The following is a 21,329-nucleotide window of genomic DNA, read 5'->3' as shown; positions in this document are numbered from 1 at the left end:
TATGAATGTTTTGACATAATAACTAAGAAAGTTACACGAAGGCTATGTTAACCAGTTTGATGGAAGTGTCTTGGATTGTGTGTGAAAACACCACACTGTACCCCCAAAGTGCATCAATGTACACAGTTACCATTCAAAAAAAAAGAAAAAAAAATTTGCACATGAAAAAAAAATGTATGTTTGTCTGCAGTTAAGCAGACAGTATCCTAGGAAACAAAAAAAAAAGCCAAACCAAAACAAAGTTCTTAGTGAAATATGAACATTTGTACTTATATTAATGAGTATAAATGGGTACAGCCTTCACAGTTTTGACAAATATAATCTGATACCACAGAATCCAATATCACTGAAAGGAAAGTCAAATGTATGATGTGGTTCAAAACACTGACTTTGTAAAATGCCATGTAAAGTGGACGGGAACTAGATCAATGCCAAGAAACTGACACTTAGAAAAGAACCAGCTAGCAACCAGACACAAACATTTTACAACTATTTACTGAGTAAATGCTACATGCCAACCACTACTCTTACTAGCAAAAAAAATTACTGCTTTCAGGACACTTAATTCCAGTGGACAGAGACAGATACCAAAACACTATCAGTTCATAACAAGTGTTAAGAAAATCATAGAAAATGGTAATGTGACCAAGAATGACTGGAAGAAATCTTCAGTAGACAGAGTGAGAAACACCTCTTTGAGGAGGTGATATTTAAGCTAAGATCTGATGGAAGAAAAAGAGTTGACCATCAAAGGAGATAAGAAGAAAGTGTTCCCAACAGGGAGAATGGAAAATTCAAAGGCTTTAGACCTAGAATAGCTTCACAGTTTAGAGAAAGGGCAGAATGAATACAAGACACTTGAGGGTCATGGGACAGGATAATCTCAAGTGGGTATGCCCTGAAGAGGGGAGCACGATGAATGATCACAGCCAATTTGTAGGCCCTAGAAAGGGGGTTGGGTTTTATTCTCCGCATAATAAAAGCTATGGTAGAATATTTTTACTAATTTGAAACCATAAGATATTTAATCATATTTGTTGCCAAATTATTCCTCTCTCAGTACAATACTTACAAAGGGAAAGTTTTTTTCCATGTTTAGTACAATTTTATTACCTATTGTCCTCATAGTCTATACTGGATCTCTAGACTTATTCATTCAATATGTCTGCTACTTTATATTATAGCATTTTAACTATGAAAGGGAATAATCCATTTTAACTTGCTGACTTCTTGGGGGAAAATGGATTCAAGGGAGTACAGGCAGGAAATAGGGAGACATTTAACTTTTTTAAGGAATCTAGAAATAAGCGATTATGACTTGGATTTGGCTAAAGTGAGGGTGGGCCTCAGCCTTCAGCTCTGGGATATGATCTCGTGGGCCTTGGAATGTCCTTCCTGGTTTTAAAAAAACAAAGTATTTGTTCATTTGGTCTTTGGGTTACCAGGTCTGACGACTAAGCTTGTGAACTCATCCTAGAAAAAAGTGTCACATAGCTCATGGCTGACTGCCACCACTGTTGCCTTCTAAGTACTCCCCTTTGGAAACTACGCTCCAGTGCAAGTGCCTAGTCCCCGCCTTCACAGCAATTTTGGAATTCTTTATCTGGAATGACCACCAGAGCTATCATAATATGAAAAGCTCTCTCAAATTAAGTTTACAAACTTGCCCCTGCAAGCTTATATAGGCAGCACCATGCAAACAACTCGGTAAGTGGTATATTAGTATCTCACAGTTGTGTTTATTTTTGGAATATTGTTATACTATGATAATACTAATGGTGACAATGATGACATACCTATCACTATATAAGCATATAATACACCCATATGTAAATACTAGTCAAAGAGTTATTTTGCATCTATCATCATAGTTGATCATTGCACACATTAAATAAATATCCAGAAAAAACTGAGCAAAACTAAGGTGTTACTAATATGTCCCTATTTTGTTGCAGGTAAGATGGAAAACAAAAAACAAAAGGTCAGCGGATTCTTTTATGAGAATGTGGTAGTTGATTAAAACATCATGGCAAATAGGATGTCAAAATGTTGACAAATAGTTAAGAAATTATTTTGCCTTATTTAAAAGTTAAAAGATGCTAATTGCCTTACTTAGAAGTTCATAATCTTTTCCAATAGTCAATTTTGAAGATGTATCAATTAAAAATAATTACTGTCTAACTTGGAACCAAGGATGAAAGTAAATAATTTTCAAGAACAACTGTGATTCTTATAAATAAATTAAAGAAATATCACACTTACGATGTCTAGATTTATTTTAAATTTCACTAAATTAAATTCATGCCACCAAGAGATACGAACTGCCTAAATGAAAATAGAAAATTCTTACAAGTTTTTGTATTGCAGGGGCAACAAAGAAAAAAAGAAGAAGAAAATAACAAAGATGTTCTTGGAAACCAAAAAGAGAAACAATAATTTTATGTTTGCAAGTACATTATGTGACATGCAAAAGCTCTTTGAAAACCCATATCTTGAACAAATTAAAATTCTGAAAGCTATAACAAGTTTCCTAAAGTCATCCAAAACTTGACAACTGAGCTATAATTTATCCCAGATTTTTGGCATCCAAAATTTCTGACACCAAGTCTAGTCCTGTGAACATTTTTTTGCCTACAACTTCCTTTTCTGAAACCATTTTAGTGCTATTTTCCCTCCCGTTCTTACCTAAATCTCTCACTTTTCATCTCATCAATTTGAAAACTTATATTGTTTCTTTCAATCAGTTACCTACTTCAGGATAATTTTAAAAAATTAAGTAAGTTAGGTAAAGTCAATAAGATAGTAGAATTGGAATTTCTTTCCCTTATGGATACAATGATTCAACAGGAACATCTGGATCAATTCTCAGTGTGAGAAACCTAGAAACTAGCAGAAAGACGCCAGCACCATAGGCAGGTGTGAAGCCAAACACATCAAAATCAGCAGAAAAAGAGAAGAATGCTCACACTATAACTCACAGTGCTATCCAACTGGTATAAAACAATTGACTAAAAACTTTCCAAATCTAAGAAAGAAAATGGACATCCAGATACAGGAGCCTTTAAAAGATCCTAAATATGATAAATGCAATGAAGTCCATCCCGAAACACATTATATTCAAATTGTCAAATGCCAGAGAATTCTGAAAGGAGAAGAAGAAAAATAACACGAGGTACAAGGGAACCACCATAAGACTATCAGAAGATTTTTCAGCATAATTCTTGATAGCCAGAAGGGAGTGGGATGATATATTCAAGTGCTAAAAGGAAAAACAACAACAACAACAACAACAATCCTACAAAACAAGAATATTATGCTCAGTAAAACTGTTGTTTAAAAATGAAGAAGAATCTCCTAGACAAACAAAAGTTTTAGGGAGGAAATTATGACTAGAACTGTCTTACAATAAGTGCTAAAGGGAGCTCTTCATCTTGAAACAAAAGGATGATAAACAAAAATCTTTTAAGAAAATATAAAACTCATCAGTAAAGGTAAACATATAGGCAAATACAGAAGACTGCATTATTATAATGGTAATGGGTAATTAAATTTTAATTCTAAGATAAGAGTTAAAAGACTCCCCTTTATGTTTTCAAATAAAACAAAACAAAAAAGAATATGGCAGAAGTGTCCACTGTGTTACTGCAGGGGATGGGTAATAAAAGGTGTTGCAACTTCTGCCTTGGTCTTTTAGATCACTTGCTTTTGGAGAAGGCAGCCATCATGACATTCAAACAGCTCCATGGAGAGACCCATATGGAAAGGATCTGATGTCTCCATCATCACTCAGCAACTCTGTCCATCAGAAGGGGCCACTCTGGAGGCAGACTGTCCAGCCCCAGTTAAGGCTGAGAATTGCTACAGCCTTAGCTAACCTTTGACTGTACTGTTATGGGCTACCTTATGCCAGAATTCTTTTTTTTTTTTTTTTTGAAACAGAGCCTCAAGCTATCCCCCTAGGTAGAGTGCCATGGCATCACAGCTCACAGCAACCTCCAACTCCTGGGCTCAAGCGAATCTCCTGCCTCGCCTCCCAAGTAGCTGGAACCACAGGCACCCGCCACAATGCCTGGCTATTTTGTTTGGTTGCAGCCTTCATTGTTGTTTGGTGGGCCTGGGCTGGATTTGAACCCGCCACCTTAGGTGTATGTGGCTGGCGCCTTAGCCACTTGAGCCACAGGGGCCAAGCCAGCCAGAATTCTTTAGCCGAGCTGCTCTTGACATCCTTACCCATATAAGTTTTAGAAGATAATAAATGCATATTGTTTTAAGTCAAGAAAAAATAGTTAAAAGACAAAAGTATGTCAAACAAAAATGTGTTACTTGATATACAATATACATAGATGTTAATTGTGACGCCACACACATTAAATGCATGGAGGGAGAAGAGAAAGTGTACAGGTTTTGTATGAGATTAAAGTTGTTTTCAACTTAAAATAGATTGTTATAAAATGTTTTGCATAAAACTCATAGTAATATTAAAAAAACCTATACAAGTTACGCAAAAGAAAAAGAGAAAGGAATAAAAGAAAAATGAAAACAAAATTACAATATAGTAAAAGTATGATGCAGCACAGTTTTGGGGGGACATATGGAGGGATATTGATTGTGGGCAAAAAAATAGGAAGAGCTCAAGTAAACAACCCCATTTTATCACCAAAGAAACAGAAAGAAGAAACCCAAACTAAATGCCAAGTTAGCAGAAGGAAAGAACAAAGATTTCAGCAGAAATAAAGTAAATAGATAACAGAAAAAATTAACAAAGCTAAGAGTTAATTTTCTTAAAAATGTGAAAAAAATGGCAAACCTTTAGCTAAACTAAGAAAGTGAGAAGTTTCAAATAAATAAAATCAGACATGATAGAGGAAACATCACAATTTATGCCACAGATGTAACAAAGATGGTGAGATTATGGCAGGTCCTCAAATAACATCATTGTGTTATAATGTTGATAAGAATAAAGACTGATTCTTGGCTGGGGCCACTGCCTGTGTAGAGTTTGCACATTCTCCCCCATGTCTGTGTGGGTCTTCTCCGGATCCTCCTAGATCCCAAACGTCTACATTGCACTGCAAGTCTAACTGGTCTCTGTTTGAGAAAGAGTGGATGTGTGCATGAGGATGTCCTGACATGGAATGGCATCCTGTCCATATGGGTTCCCACCTGACACCTGCTAAGCTGCCGGGATAGACTCTGGCTACCCGTGACCCTGAACTGATATAAATTGGTTGGAAAATGAATGTGAAATTGAATACAACTTATTATAAAATAAATATTTGTTAAGTACATAATAACCATACATGAAATTAACTTCAGAAGATCTGTAATTTACTTGTTTTGAACTGTGTGGTGGTAGGAGGGGCTCCTTACAATTTTTGCTTCACAAATATTTATATTTTGATTTAACCCACACCACTATAACTGTCATCACTCACTGATTCACAAAAACTTAGGAAAATAATTATCTTGCTTTTAGTAATTTATCTTAAATGTACATACAGCTCACATTTATTTCAATGTTTAACATTACAAGAATTTGGGTTTTCATTTAGAAGTTTGGTTATGTTTTTTGGACCAGAAATTGTCCTAAGAACCTAAATATTAATTATGTCAATTATATATTGTAAAATTGGTTCTGTTAGGTAATACAATATAATACAGTGTTTCACTTAAAGTTGAAGTTTCCAGTAATCAATCAATGATATTAAATGAGGACTTACTGTACTATGAGCAACTACACACCAACTGGATAACTTGTAGAAAATGATAAATTTCTGTCTTGGTGCCCATAGCACAGTGGTTACGGCGCCAGCCATAGACACCAAAGTTGGTGGGTTCAAACCCGGCCGGGGCCAGCTAACCAACGATGACAGTAGAAACAAAATATAGCCAGGCGTTGTGGCGGGCGCCTGTAGTCCCAACTACTTGGTAGGCTGAAGCAAGAGAATTGCTTAAGCCTACCTAAGAGTTGGAGGTTGCTGTGAGCTGTGATGTTACAGCATTCTACTGAGGGTGACACAGTGAGACTAAGAAAGAAAGAGATAAATTTCTAAAAACATGCAACATATTATGACTGAATTATGAATAGAAAGTCCGAATAGACTTGTAACTAGACAGGTGATTGAATATCAGTAATCAAAAGTCTACAATAAAGAAAAGTTCAAACCAGATGGCTTTACTGGCAAATTTTACCACTCATTCAAAAAAGACACTATGCTAATTCTCAAATTTTCCAGAAAAATTATAGTGGAGAGAAGACTTTTAAATTCATGTTATGAAGCCAGCACTACTCTGTTATGAAATCCAACAAAAGAAACCATATGAAAGGAAACAAATTTAGTAAATTTGCAGAATACAAAGTCAATGTACAAAGGTCAGTTACATTTCTATACACTGATAACAAACTATATAAAAGTAAATTAGGAAAGCAATCACCTTTGCAATATCTCCCCCCAAATAAAATACTTAAGAATAAATTTAACCTAGGAAATTGATGACTTATACACTGAAACCCACAAAATATTGATGAAAGAAATTGAAGACAACACACAAAAAAATAGAAGACATTCTGTGTTAATGGGAAGGAAGATGATTTTTATTTTTTTATATTTTTTTGGAGACAGTCTCAAGCTGTCACCCTGGATAGAATGATGTGGCATCAAAGCTCACACCAACCTCCAACTTGGGGTCAAACGATCCTCTTGCCTCAGATTTTCTACTTTTAGTAGAGACGGGGTCTCACCTTTGCTCAGGCTGGCCTCGAACTCATGAGCTTAAGTAATCCATCCACCTCAGCCTCCCAGAGCGCTAGGATTACAGGCATGAGCCACTGTGCCTGGCAGGAAGATAACATTTTATCAAGGAAATACAAATCAAAACCCCAGTGAGATATCACTTCACACACGTCAGGCTATTATTTTTTAAAAGGCAACAAGTGTTGGTGAGGTTGTGAAGAAACTGAAATCCTTGTGTGTTGTGGGAATGCAAAATGGGACAAGTGCAATGGAAAGCAATATGGAGTCTCCTCAATATGGTTCTGCTATCCCACTCTGAGTGTATATCCAAAGGGGGAGAAAATCAGACTCTCAAAGAGATATTAGCATTCTCAAGTTCATTGCAGCACTGTTCATAATAGCCAAGATGTGGAAACAAGCTAAAGGTCTGTTAGTAGATGAATGAATAAAGAAAATATGGCATATACAAAAAATAAAATATATTCACCCTTTTCAAAAAGAAGGAAATCCTGTAATATGTGACAATATGGATGAATTTTGAGGACATTTGCCAAGTGAGTTAAACCAGTCACAGAAAGGCAAATACTACATTATTCCACTTATATGAGATATTTAAAATAGTCATGTTGGCTTGGTGCCCATAGCTCAAGTGGCTAGGGCACCAGCTACATACACCGGAGCTGGTGGATTCCAATACAGCCCAGGCCTCCCAAACAACAGTGATGACTACAACCAAAAAAAAGAATAGCCAGGCATTGTGGTGGGCACTTTGTAGTCTCAGCTACTTGGGAGGCTGAGGCAAGACAATCACGTAAGCCAAGGAGTTGGAGGTTGCTGTGAGCTGTGATGCCACAGCACTCTGCTCAGGGCAACAGCTTGAGACTCTGTCTCAAATAAATAAATAAAAATAAAATAAAATAGTCATGTTCATAGAAACAAAAAGCAGAATGGTGGCTACCAAGGGTTGAGTGAGAGGGAATAAGGGAATTATTAATGAATAGGAATAAGAATTCACTTAATACAGGAGGAATTAATTCTCTACCTGCTGTATTACATTGTGCCTATAGATGTAGGATTAGTATATTATAATAAATTAGTGGTAGGATTTGCTGTCTGCAAACATATCCTCAGTTACTCTTGATGGATAGAAGGAGTCAAGAGTAAAGTGACAGTAGAGGATAATATTCATTTCTGGACCAAATTAAACTACTAAAAAAATCATTCTGAAACATGTTGGAGAATCTTAATATAATTCTAATTGGTATAAAAGTGAATTTACAAGTACATAGTGAGTCATTTCATTAATAAATACACATCACCTTTTAATTTATTTACATGGGAAGCCTAAATCTATCTTACTTTTCTGCTCTTCTAAGAAATATTATCACAAAAATTTATTTTTAAAATGGCATATTGGAATGTACTTTAGCACCATAAGTACTTTGAAAATATTGCTTTATTTACAGATCATAGGCATTTTTCCTCAGTGTTCAAGTATAGATGGATTTTAGAGCTTTGGATCAAATGGAATATTTTGTATCTTTTATACTTCAAAAATGTGAGCAATATCCCCATAAAATTCTCAGCTCCTTTATTTTGAGTAAGTGAAAATCTTTACACAGTGAAAGCCTTTTTATTGAAAAGTCTAGCATGTTATTTTAGCTTGTCCCAGCAAAAGGAATAGTACCTACTAACCTAGAGAAAAAAACAGAAAGCTATTAGTCGCAACATGTATAGAGCTAGATTAAGATCCATTTGTAGAAATGATAGCAAAACTTCTTGAGAATAATAACAATATTTTTGAATTTTCAAAAATAAGAATAACTTTTTATTCTGGTTATTTGGAGGGTTTGAAGATCCTCACGTAAATTTAGAGGGTGAGGTCCCACCTCTACAATTAGTAACCACAGGCCCCATAGTTGAAGCTTTAATTGCCGTAGCATTGTTGACAAGGAAGAAATGATCAGCTTTTCATATGTTTGTTGGGAATAAAACAATCTTAGCCCACAAAATATAGCTCCTATTCAAGGTTTGCAGAATGGAGTACAAGTGGACAGTCTCAGCATTCTCCTCTGCCTCTCCTGCAGTTCCCAGGGTGCCCTGGGTAGCAGCTCCCCATGGCTGTAGTAAGTGGATGGAGGGAAAGAGCGCCTGCAGCAGTTCCTCACTGGGTAGCTATTGTATCTCATGTCCCAGGCTCAGGCTCCAACTCAGGGTCATTTTCCTAACATGTCCAGTTCTAGGCCCTTCTCACTCCTACCTTGTATCTTGAAAAGGAAAACATTCTGCAGCAGCCTAGAGATCTGACCTCATCTCACACTGGGCTCTACATACATTCCCTCAGAGAAGTTTGCAGGTGTGAGAAACTGTCTGATGTTCAAACAGACTTATAGGTCAACTAGTGACACAGAGCCTAATTACAAGGGGGGTGGAAAGACAAACAGATACAGGTCGAGTTAGGATTTGCTCTCGGTCCTTTATGGCCATGTAGCAAGTTTAGAAACCACACTGAAAGCCAAGGATGGCAATAGTAATGACAAGTGGTATTTCTTTTACTGCTATTTTCTTTCTTTTCACTTTTACTTTTTTCTCTTTTATTTATTTTTTTATTTCAGAAAATTACAGTGGTACAGATTTTGAGGTCATATGGATAGTTTTCATACAGTGAGACAAAGTTATAAATGTTCCTTTTACTATTGTTATTACTATTATCTCTATTTTATAATATGGATATGTATTTCCAAATTTCACTTTATTTTAGATTTTTCTCATTTTTTTGTTCAAATGTTGCACATTTTGTGCACATTTTCCAGTCATGTCTTTTATGATTGTGATTTTTCTGTTCTGGTAATGAAACTCTTTCTTGTTTTTGAAGGTCATAAAGGTATTGTGCTGTATTTTCTTCTTCTAGTTTTTTTAAGTTTTAATTCATACAGAATTTTTTAAGCTAATAAGTGATAATGGTGTATGGTATTTAAATAACTTTAAAAAGTTAAATGGATAATTTATTATCAAAACACCATTCACAATTCATTCTTTCCGACCTTGGTTTGAAGTGCTGTCTTTGTGAAATATCAAAATAGACAGCCTGTTTGCATATACCCTCTCTCTCTCACACACACACACATATATATATATATACATGTATAGACAGCACAATTACACACGCAAATGTATCCCAAGAATTTTTTATATATCCAAAATAGTCTTAATACTAATGTTATCAGACAAGATGGTGAGCTCAAAGTCTGTACATACTATGACTCTTCAAACTGCTCATACTGTGATATTAAAACTTGTAGATATCACTAAGTTGTGTCACTATGCTGTGCTGACTGAACAAACTTGGCATTCTTCTAATTGTTTAAAGAAAGTGATTAACTATACTTAGTTGCCTACCCACCAGTCATATCCTGCCCCATGCTTGAAAATAGAATTCTGTTTGGGACCCAAATCCTGAAAATGAATTCTCATGGGTCATCACAAATGCATCCCTCTTCATCAGACCTTTATTTCCCAAGGGTCCTTGTAGCTAGTGGTGACCAGTGATATATCCAGTCCTGTCATTTTCCCAGTTATCCGGGTTGCTCTTGGGAAATCAGTTGTTTTATAAGAGGGATAAACTAGAAGAAAGCCAGGATCTTCTTCCTTTGTGCCCTGCAACACCATGTGAATCTGTGAAGTCAGGAGCCCACAGCCATCTTTTAAAAATGAGGCAACAAGCACAGGAATGAAAATTCAACATCCTGAGACATCAGAATGGAAAGATGGGAAAAACAGAATTTTAATGATAACTACAAGTGACTAAAACAATCTCTTTGTCCCTCATTGAGGAAGATAATGAAACTATAAATCATGTATATCCTGATTAATATATGTTTGCCCCATTCTAAAGCAAAAATTAGCTGGGTGAGGAAGGAATAAAATTATGATGAGGCAAGTACCATTTAAGCAATGCCTATTTAAAAAAAACACTTAGTATCAAATAATAGAAATTAAGAAAAGCATTAACTAATGACCAAACTGATCAGCATATTTCTGCCATTAGATATGCCAGCCACTAAGGCATTTGAAGGAGGGAGGTATGAGATGAATAATTACTAGGTCCAAATTTGAAGTAAGAGTAACAGAAGTGACCCAAAATATTACTGAATTTGGAACGTGTTAAATGTAATAGAGGAGTGTAAAAAAGCAAGCAAAAGACAATGTAACCATTTTGAATGTGGAATTAGAGATGTTCTTAATGTTAATGAGGACAATGAGCTATATGGGGACTCTCATGGAGACACTGACTATGTTAGGATTTGAGAATCAAAATTTGGGAATTTGGGTATCCTAAGTGTCAACCATGAAGGTATCCCACGAGAGGCTCCAGGGATGAGGGGAATTGCTTTACCAGAAATCTACTCATTTATAGCTCACTGTAGTTTAAGAAAACCAAATCTTGCTCCAATTTTCAGGGGTTGCATGTGACCTATGTCCAAACAAGGCAATGCATCACATTTCCATGGCTATATTTCAAGGGTAAGCAAATAACTCAGTAAACCAATGAGCTATAACTATCATTAGCTTGAGTTTCAGAGGATACACAGGCCAAATGGCTAGTGACACGTGCTAGATCACTTAATCTATGAGGAAAGGTACTAAAGCCAAGGAAGAGCTGGAGTGAAAAAAAAAAAAAAGTAACAATATCAACGCTTGAACTCCACATTCAGCTGTGTATGTATCCAGCCCTAGAAGTACAGAGAACCCCTCCGAGAACTCAAGCTAGACCTCCCATTTCATCCTGTAATTCCATTACTGGGCATCTGCCCAGAAGAAAAACAATCCTTTTATCATAAGGACATTTGCACAAGACTATTTATAGCAGCTCAATTTACAATTGCTAAAATGTGGAAACAGCCTAAATGCCCACTAACCCAGGAACGGATTAAAAGCTGTGGTATATGTATATCATGGAATATTATTCAGCCACTAAAAAAGATGGAGACTTTACATCTTTTGTATTAACCTGGATGGAAGTGGAACATATTATTCTTAGTAAAGCATCACAAGAATGGAGAAGCAATAATCCCATGTACTCAATTATGATATGACGACAATTAATGACCTAAGTACATGAAGGGTGTGGGGGAAGGAGAGAGCAGAGAAAGGGAAGGAGAGAGGGGGTGAGGGAAGGGAAGAGCAGAGAGAGGGAAGGGGGGGGTGGGGGGTCACGGTATGTGACACATCATTTAGGGGCTAGACACAATTATAAGAGGGACTTTACCTAACAAATGCAATCATTGTAAACTGATTCTTTGTATCCTCAATGAATCCCCAACAATTAAAATAAAAAAGACTATTCAGTTATATGAGGCAATAAATACCATTTAGCTTAAGCTATTTGGGATCGGATTTTCTATCTCTAGAATGTATAAGATTTTTTATTAATATGGAGGAGTCTGCAAAGCCAATTTTTGAGTTCTGTAATACCCGTCTTTCTCTATCAAAAAAGCTACATATCACTTTGATTTTTCTACTCTAAGGTCACCTAACAAATTTCTTCTGGGACATCTACTATGAAATACAAGAAGCTCAGTAAGTCCCAAACACAAGAATGTGAAGAAAACAGTGGACCATGATCAAATTGCCCAAAACCTTAATATAAGAAAATTTTTTAAACAGCCAAAGAAAAATGTTACAGTAAAACAAAAGTAAGGGTGATGCTAGATTAGCTGGAAACAACAAAGATGAGAAGAAACTAGAACATAAAACAGCATTGTTATGGTACTGAAAGGAAAAAAGAAACCTACACAATACCTGTCAACTACAGATTCTTTTTCTGGGTTTTTTTTTTAATTTTTTTTTGCAGTTTTTGGCCGGGGCTGGGTTTGAACCTGCCACCTCCGGCATATGGGGGTGGCACCCTACTCCTTTGAGCTACAGGCACCTCCCTATGTCAACTACAGATTCTAAACCCAGCAAATACATCTTTCAAAAACAAAGGTGAGATGCTTTTTAAGATATAAAAAGCTGAAAATAGTCACCACTAGTAGAACCACGTCATGAGAAATGTTAAAGGTCCTTCAAGGACAAGAAAAATAAATCTGATGGAAATGCGAGCCTACACTAAAGAAAAAATATCATCAGAAAAAGCAACTACATGAGTCAATACATACTTTTTTTCTTATTATTTAGAATTTTCATCGAAGAGGAAATTGATGTAGTATATAGATAAAAACTAAGCACATGAAAAGAACTCCAAGTAGTCACAAGAGAATGAAAATTAAGTCCACAATGATAAAGGATAATATATCTATTACCATGAAATTAAAAATAATTACCATGTCAAGTTTGGGCAAGGATGTAGAGAAACCACATCACCTCTATACCTCTACTAGAAATGGAAAATTGGGAATAGTTTTGTAGTTTGTTAAAATGTGAAATATACACTCACCATATGATGCATTTCTTCTACTCCTAGGTATTTGTCTAATAGAAATAAAAGCTTATGTCCACGCAAATACTTGCTTACAAATGTCCATAACAGGTTTATTTGTTATTTGCTTGTTATTTGACAAACTTATTTATCATTTATTTGTTATTTGACAAAATTAGGAAAAAGCCAAATGACTACCAACAGGTAAGTGGACAAACAAACTATGGAGATCCACGTAGTGGAATCTTGCTGAGCAAAAGAATAAAAACAAAGACAGCAACAGACAAAATACAAACTACTGATACACACAGTAACATTGATAGAATCTCAAAATAATTATGCTAAGTGAAAGAAGCCCAGCCAAGACCCACTGATGCAAATTATTCCATTTCTTAAAAATTCTAGAAATATAAACTACTCGAATGCAATGGAAAAATTAGCTATTACCTACCAGAGTATGTGAGTGATAAAGAAATAAAAGAGGGGCTGCAAAGGGGTATGGGTAAACTTTTGGTGACAGGGGTTTTCATTTATCTTTTTTTCCCTTTTAAAAAATTGTCATAGAATTAGGGGAAATAAGTTGAATTTTAGTACATGTATGGACTCTATAGTGGTGAAGCCTGGGCTTTTGTACCCATTATCTTTATTATGGTGGTGGATGCATGGGTGTGTGTGTGTGTGCGTGGTTTAAATATGCACAAATTACATTTGTCAGCACACAGAACCAAGAATTATTAGTGTTACCTCAATTCTATTGCTAACATGTATAGAGATTTTTTTCCTATGTATAAAAAACAACCTTATTAATGAATACTTTTTCTGAATAACCTTCATCAAGGTAAGAGGTATATTGAAGATTTAATAGAGTATCGTTAAAATTTTTAATTGGTTCCAAGATTCCAATTAACTTTCATTTACTTTTTAAAAAGAAATTATTGCTCTATAATAATGTTTTTTTTCCTAACTGAAAATGAATGAAAATGAATCAAGTTATAATGAACCACATCAGTCTAGTTTGTAATTTGACGTGGGAGGTATTTGACAACTCAAGCCTTTGTCAAGTGGTGACTTTTCATGGTAGTGGCCAATTAAGGAAGCCAGAGATCCCATAGAAGCACGAGGACAAGAAGAGCAAAAGCTTGTGTCCAGATGCGATACCCTCTCTAGTTCTGAAGGAGATGAAGAAAATTGCAGAACGTATCCTTGAGATGTCTTCACCAAACCACTAGTATATTATCAACTTATTTCAATCATTTCCTAAATTTCCCATTTTTAGGGTTACAAAGTATTCAGAGTCATCAGTGAGACAAATACCACTAGTATTTATGGACTGTAAAATAAGTTCAATGTCATAGAAAACATATTGCATTTTGACTGTGGAAAAGGCACTTTTCTATGCCCATCCTCCTTATTGCAGATCAAAGCTTTAAAAGCATCCACCACTACAAACATCTATTTGCCCAGTGGGTGGAGAAAACAGACAAAATACTGGTTACTCATTTTATTGCTTTGTTCAAGCGCAAGCATGGAAAGGCACCAGTGAAAGCAAAAAAACCCATCATTGTCTCTGTACCACTTTTAAATGTACAAAGGGCATCTCCTTCTCGGATCTAGTCTGTTAGGGATTGCCTTTTCCCTTTCTGTCACTGTGCCATTTAAAGAATAAAACATCTGCAGAGATGGCTCTTTCATCCATAACACTGTCTAGTCCTTGGTACTTAAATATTGAAGAACTGCTAGAAGGTTTATTGGATGAAAAATGATTATACAAAAGTACCAACCTTAATGAAACAAGTGTCTTGGCATCTACCTCATCTTGGGATGCACATGAATATAATTAGAATTTGATGTCCTTAGATGTCTTACTTTTCCTTTGGTACTGGATTCATACTGAACAGAAGCAAGTGTGCTTATTCAGATTTATAAAGATGAGCAAACAATGACCAAGCATGACATATGCTTGACAAGTCTGAATGCAGAGAGCTCTCTACAGTGTGTGACTCTGCTCAGAAGGCAGAAAGCTCACTAAATACAATTCTCAGTAATTCTACTGCTGATGCCATTGTCAGGAAAGAAGGCATTATTTAAGCCAGAAAGATTTGGGGTGTGTTTTCCAGAAAACTGAGCAGAGGTAGATGATAAACAGAAGGATAAAATCTCTTCCAAGAACTCACCCAAATTCTGTGCCATCAAAATATAAAGTCTTCAGGGTAAGACAAGAAACTTCAAAAAAGAAGATCAACAATGAGCAAATGAATTCAATAAAATTATCAACTAGTTGGGAAAAAATCAGACTGCTAGAGAGAGAGAAAAATGTGTGTCTACAAAAAGATACAACCCATCAGGATGAGGTTATGCCAGAGACCAGGGGGTCATGGCCAAAGGGAGGCCAGGGGGCTTCTGAAAGTAAAGATCTTCTCCAGGGCAGACCTGTTCTGGACCCACCATGATGTGATCAGTGAAAGAACCAGAAAGAACCAACTTTGCACAGTTAGATAAGAGTTGAAGGCCTCAAACTGCAGATGAGTCAGTTCTGTAGCATTTTAATAAACACGTGTTGAGTTACTATAGAGGATGATTCATGACTAGCCTGAATAATTGAAATGGACAACAGCACAAGAAATGAATAACTATCTCTTTACATTAGCAACAGTACAAACATGAAAAAATACCATCTGTGTACTGAAGAATAAAGATGGGTTTAAGATTGGCACCAAGAAAAGGTACAAATAATCTTGAAAGGTGGGAAAAGGCCAACAAATTATGGTCAGAAATGGTAGGTTCCAACCATTGGTGAAATTGAAAGGATTTTGAAAGTAAAAATAGGCTCGGCGCCTGTGGCTCAAGTGGCTAAGGCACCAGCCACATACACCTAAGGTAGCGGGTTCGAATCCAGTCCGGGCCTGCCAAACAACAACAGCTGCAACCAAAAAATAGCCAGGCATTGTGGCGGGCACCTGTGGCCCCAGCTACTTGGGAGGCTGAGGCAGGAAACTTGCTTGAGCCCAGGAGTTGGAGGTTGCTGTGAGCTGTGATGCCACAGCATTCTACCCAGGGGGACAGCTTGAGGCTCTGTCTCAAAAAAAGAAAGTAAAAATAATGAACCTGATTTTGAGAATTAAATTTTTATCTGCCATTAAAGTCTTACTATTTGAAATCACGTTCAAGTATAGTTTACCCTAGATCAGTGAATTATGGTTCTGACAAAAGATGGTATCTTGTCTCCCTCAAAGGAGACAAAATCTTACAACGGTATCTAAAATCCAGTGATTTAATTATATAATAAGTCCACTATCATTAATTGCCCACCTATTATATGCTATTATGCTAAATGCTGGGTTAACATAAGTACAATTTAGACATAATTCTCTAGTCTCACCTCACAATGTAATGGAAGTGAGAGTTATATACACAATAGACTCTAACTACATGTAGGCTGCAATAATTTTCACAATAAATCTATAAAGGAACTTCTACTAAACTGAGAAGCAGATCATTTGAATTAATATTGCCCCCAAAGTACCCTTTGAACAATAAAATTATTTTATTCTATTAGCTCCCATAAACACGGCCACAAAATGTCTTTTAGTTGTGATACTTAGACAGGTGCTATTGAAGGAAGACGTTAGGTATGGGGACTGTATTACAATAGTCGAGTGATTGTAGAGAAATCCTCTGAGCAATAAAAGAACAAGAGAGAAGCAGGAAGTGCCTAGAAAAAATCAAAGATAGGAGAGAAATTCTTATGAGGAATGATATAAAAATAAAGAGGAAATAAACTTTATAATCTACACAGATTTTCCTAACACCATCTATGGTTTTCAAGAAATAAAATTTGAATCATAAGTCAACTAAATCGAGCTTTTATTTTGGTTGTTTTAAAATACATTGATAAAAAATTTCCATGTTGTAAAATATTCTTCCAGCTCAGCACCCACATCTCAGAGTTAGGGAGCCACATACACCGAAACTGGTGGGTTTGAATCCAGCCCAAGCCTGCCAAACAACAATGACAACTACAACCAAAAAATAGCCAGACAGTGGCAGGCCCCTGTAGTGCCAGCTACTGTGAGGCTGAGGCAAGAGAATTGCTTAAGCCCATGAGTCTGAGTTTGCTGTTATAGGCAAAATGTCTATATGCCTCTGGCCAAAAATGCTGTTTGAGAGAAAGCAGTGAAAAGACTTCATGCAGACACACTTGTGAGAAACTGAGGCAGAATCCCATATGGTCAGGTTAGTTGCAGGTCTAACATGACCAAGGCTTTGGCTGGAGTAGCATTTCCAGACTGCATTAAGGAATTAAGGTTGACTTTATAAGGCCAATGAAAAAGTTCTTTTGAAAACTGGCCAGATACCCATTAGTAACCTGTCCTGATCTGTGGTAAGTGACGAAGGTCACTTGCTGATGGGTCTGGGAATGGTAATGTGCTAGAGGACATCAAGAGAAGAGGAATTTACCCAATGCATACAGGTATCTAATGGCAGAGATGAAACCCGGGCTCATATAAGGCTTTTGAAAAGTCCAGCCTGAGAATTCCTTATAAAAGGCTCGAGCAAAAACCCCCTGACTTAAGGCCTACATGGGAGCAGAGGTTTGCACACAAATTCCTGTATGCCTTAGAAGTTTCTCTATGCTTAAGGATTTGAAGTAACTGCCTCCAAATGGCATGGTCAGTAAAACAGACATTCAAACTGTCTCTTTCTCCCATAGCCTCAGGCTTCATCAGATAAGAACAAAGAAAGTAATAGCTGACAACATGTTCTTCATTGAGTTATGTTAAACAGGGTTATGTTAAAAGGGTTATGCTTAAAGGTGTATTTTGGGTGGATTATCAGATTACCAGAGAGGAGCTACTTACAGGGTGGGTGGTCATGAGCTGTTTAAATGGCTTAATGAAGTCATCGATGTCCAATGCGCATGTGCAGAGTGATTGTTATGAATATTAATGAGGTCATTGCTATATAGTGCACATGCACAAGATTGCCTATATAAACCAACAGCAAATAAAGAAGGAATGCCATTTTGCCTGAGCAAGCAGATGGTCACCTTTATTTAAAACACAATTTCAATAAGCATGCTTATTCTTCGCGACATGGCTTTTCCATGAGACCCTAACGGCAACAGCTGTTCTCAGCATTCTACCGAGGGCAACATAGACTCTGCCTCAAAAAAAAACAAAAACTTCCCAAGTTTGGAGGAATTTAAAACTATTTCCTACTTTTAACTGTTAACTTTTATAAAAAGCTTAGGAATACTTAAAAAATATTACTCAAAGTGGGAAAAAAACTACTTACAATTATCTGATATTGTTGAAGAGAAATATTCCAAAAGTCCTAAAATACTTGTTTCACATAATTCTGGCTGTTTTTCTGATTTTTCCATGAGTAAAATATTTTTCTGTGAACTTTTACATTTGCAGAAACCAACAAAAGCAGTTTTTCGCAAATCAGAAGTTGCTGCAAACAAGCAGATTTCTGCAAGAATTGTTGTGTATAGGTACACTATATTCCAGGCCCAGGAAAAATCATCTACCTTGCAGCTTTTATTCTGAAATGAGAAAACAGATGGTAGATAATCAAATATGTTCTGTTGCAACTAAGAACTATATATTATACTTAAAATATCTTCAAATTGTATGGAGTTGTGAAAATATCATAATAAACTAATTATTGCTAATATCTTCAACAAAAACATGCTAAATTGCATAGGACAAAGTTCAGAAAATAAAAAATATAGTTAATAAATATAGAAAGAACAACACTTCAATTTCCTTAATGGTCAATGGTATGTAATTTAATCCAGCAAGATACCATTTTCCACATTTTATTAGGAAAAAATCTTTTTGATAGAAAGTTCAGTTCTACTATGTGGTATTTTTCTGTATTTTTTGTGGTAGTAAAAAAAAGTTATATCTTCTGGAGAGAAATTTGGACATCTATCCCAAGAACCTTAAAAGAATGTCTGTAGTCTTTCACTCAGTAATTTTATTAATCTATTTTTGAGTAACAGAAATGCAAATAAAGATTTTACATATGAGAATAACCATTCAACATGACATGTAATTAACTATGATCAACTGGAAAAAACTGTAATGTTCAAATATTCAACAATAGAGAAATGGCTAAATAAATTACTTCACTGGCATTAAAGTAATATTATTTAATGACAAAGAAACATGTTTATGATGAATGGTAAGTATAACAGTAAATAGTAAACATACATTTATATTTAATTAAAATTACTATTACAAAGTTATGTACGTTACAAGGTCTAATATAATTTGTAATTTAAATAGTGGTAAAAATAAAATGTGTTTCCATTTGGGTCTCTTTTCACATCTAAACTAGCAAGGTCATACCTGATTCTGAACAGACATAACTGTTGAAAGAAAATCTCTCACTATGTCCATTAAAACTTTCAAGCAGGCCATGTTTAATTTGGCAGCCTCCCCAAGGATCAACAGAGCCAGCCCTGAATCCAACCTGGAAATTTTATGGACAAAACAATAAAGATTTTTAGTGGAAAATCATAATAATCAACTTTTAATTTTAAAAAGTTATAGGTCAGAGAAAATGAATGTCAAGATTATTAGATACCTTTATTTCAATAAAACTGTATTGATTGGCATTGATCATGGTAAAAGTCTACAAAAAGAGCAGTGCTCTGGCAAAGCTTGGAGAGAAACAGACATCACAAATGACCACATTTCCTCATAGATCCTGTATGACGAGCAGTTGAGGGCTCTGATTCTACAGAGCACCCTCAAAATCTTACAATAGGCTTGTATTTTTAATTTTTTGCAACTGATTCCATGGAATGAATTTCAAGAGAGTGTTTTCTTCTCAAAATTGAGAACATACAACAGAAATGGTATTCCTAAATATTCCAAGAGTTCAGCATTATTTGATTTTGCAAAAATAATAATTTCTTAAAAAATTATACTGCACATGAATTAAAGACACTAAGTAATATTTTTCAAAATGTTAGCTAATAGTTTAGGAAATCACACATGTTTGAAGGTCTCAGAAAATTACGTATTTAGTACTACTCACCCACCTGAAAGAGACATGGTGTGAAGGAGAGCTGAAAGTAATGCAAATGTAAAATTTCTTCTGTACATATATATTTTTATTGCCTTGATTTATAACCCATTAATAAATTTAAAAGTTAGTATGCTTTACAAGAATATTTGAATTTCACAACTGTGATATTTCAGGACAATAAGTTCAAGTTCATCATCATTTTCAAAGGGAAAACATCTCTGATAATGGGAATTAAAGATAATTTTTTATATTTGAATAAAGCTTAACAGATCTCAATATGCTTTCATATGAATATCTCATTTGGTTTGAACAAGATTTTGGACACATACAAGACCTTTCAAGAGCTTTATTTTTTTCACATTTGGAAACTGATACATAAATAGGTCTGGGAGACTCATCTAAGTTCACTTTTTTAAGCTGGCTTAACTGTTACTGAAGTCTTCTCCCACCTATAGGTATTTCCTATTTTGCAGTTCCATTTTTCCAAACCCTTATTTAACTACCTCAATATTTAGCTTCAGTGTGGCATGTGCTTTCTGTGGCCAACCTTAATATCATCTGTATTGTATTTCCTTTCTAGAACCTAATTTTTTCATTCATGATTGTAAAATGCTCAGTTAAGTTTGTCTCTTCAGGATGGACTGTTCTGCATCTAGATCAGAGTGGTAGCTTTAGAGTGTATATATTAGTTCAAGGTCATGGATCTGTGCACATAAAGTGTATGAATTTTATTGTATCTAAATTAGTCTCAATAAATTTGATTTCAAATGACTTCCCAGACTCCCTCACAGCCCAGAGTAGGCCTACGATGTAGATATGGATAACAAGATATAAATGAAAACATATTATGAAAGCTATTATTTTCCTGATAAAGGAAAAATAAATTTAGGTAACAGGTGGATTTTTTTCTTTTTTGCTCATCTCCTTCCTCCTGCTTGGAATGCATAGATGAAACCAGAAGGCAGAGTAGCCTTCTTGCAACAATGATGATGAACATCACATGCTGGTAATGTCAGGTAAAGGAAGCTAAGGAAGGCTGGGTCCTGAGGATGTCCTTAAAGAAGCTAGGGAAGGCTGGGTCCTCAGGATGTCCTTAAAGAAGCTAGGGAAGGCTGGGTCCTCAGGATGTC

At 35.6% G+C, this 21,329-nt stretch overlaps 1 protein-coding gene across 1 annotated transcript in view; it reads right to left on the bottom strand.

The window, feature by feature from the left end:
• TMEM232 (transmembrane protein 232) overlaps positions 1 to 21,329 on the bottom strand; it is a 183,969-nt gene that overhangs the window by 109,261 nt on the left and 53,379 nt on the right. The window contains exons 8-9 of the mRNA XM_023512700.1: positions 19,515 to 19,638; positions 18,451 to 18,703 (exon numbers count right to left, since the gene is read on the bottom strand). Of these exons, the coding sequence (XP_023368468.1) occupies positions 18,451 to 18,703; positions 19,515 to 19,638 (377 nt within the window). The remainder of the gene's footprint in view (positions 1 to 18,450; positions 18,704 to 19,514; positions 19,639 to 21,329) is intronic.

Source organism: Otolemur garnettii, unplaced genomic scaffold (genome assembly GCF_000181295.1).
Source record: "Otolemur garnettii isolate 467f Iridium unplaced genomic scaffold, OtoGar3 scaffold00030, whole genome shotgun sequence".
In the NCBI taxonomy this organism is placed as follows: domain Eukaryota; kingdom Metazoa; phylum Chordata; class Mammalia; order Primates; family Galagidae; genus Otolemur; species Otolemur garnettii.
This window is presented reverse-complemented; position numbering and strand designations above follow the sequence as displayed.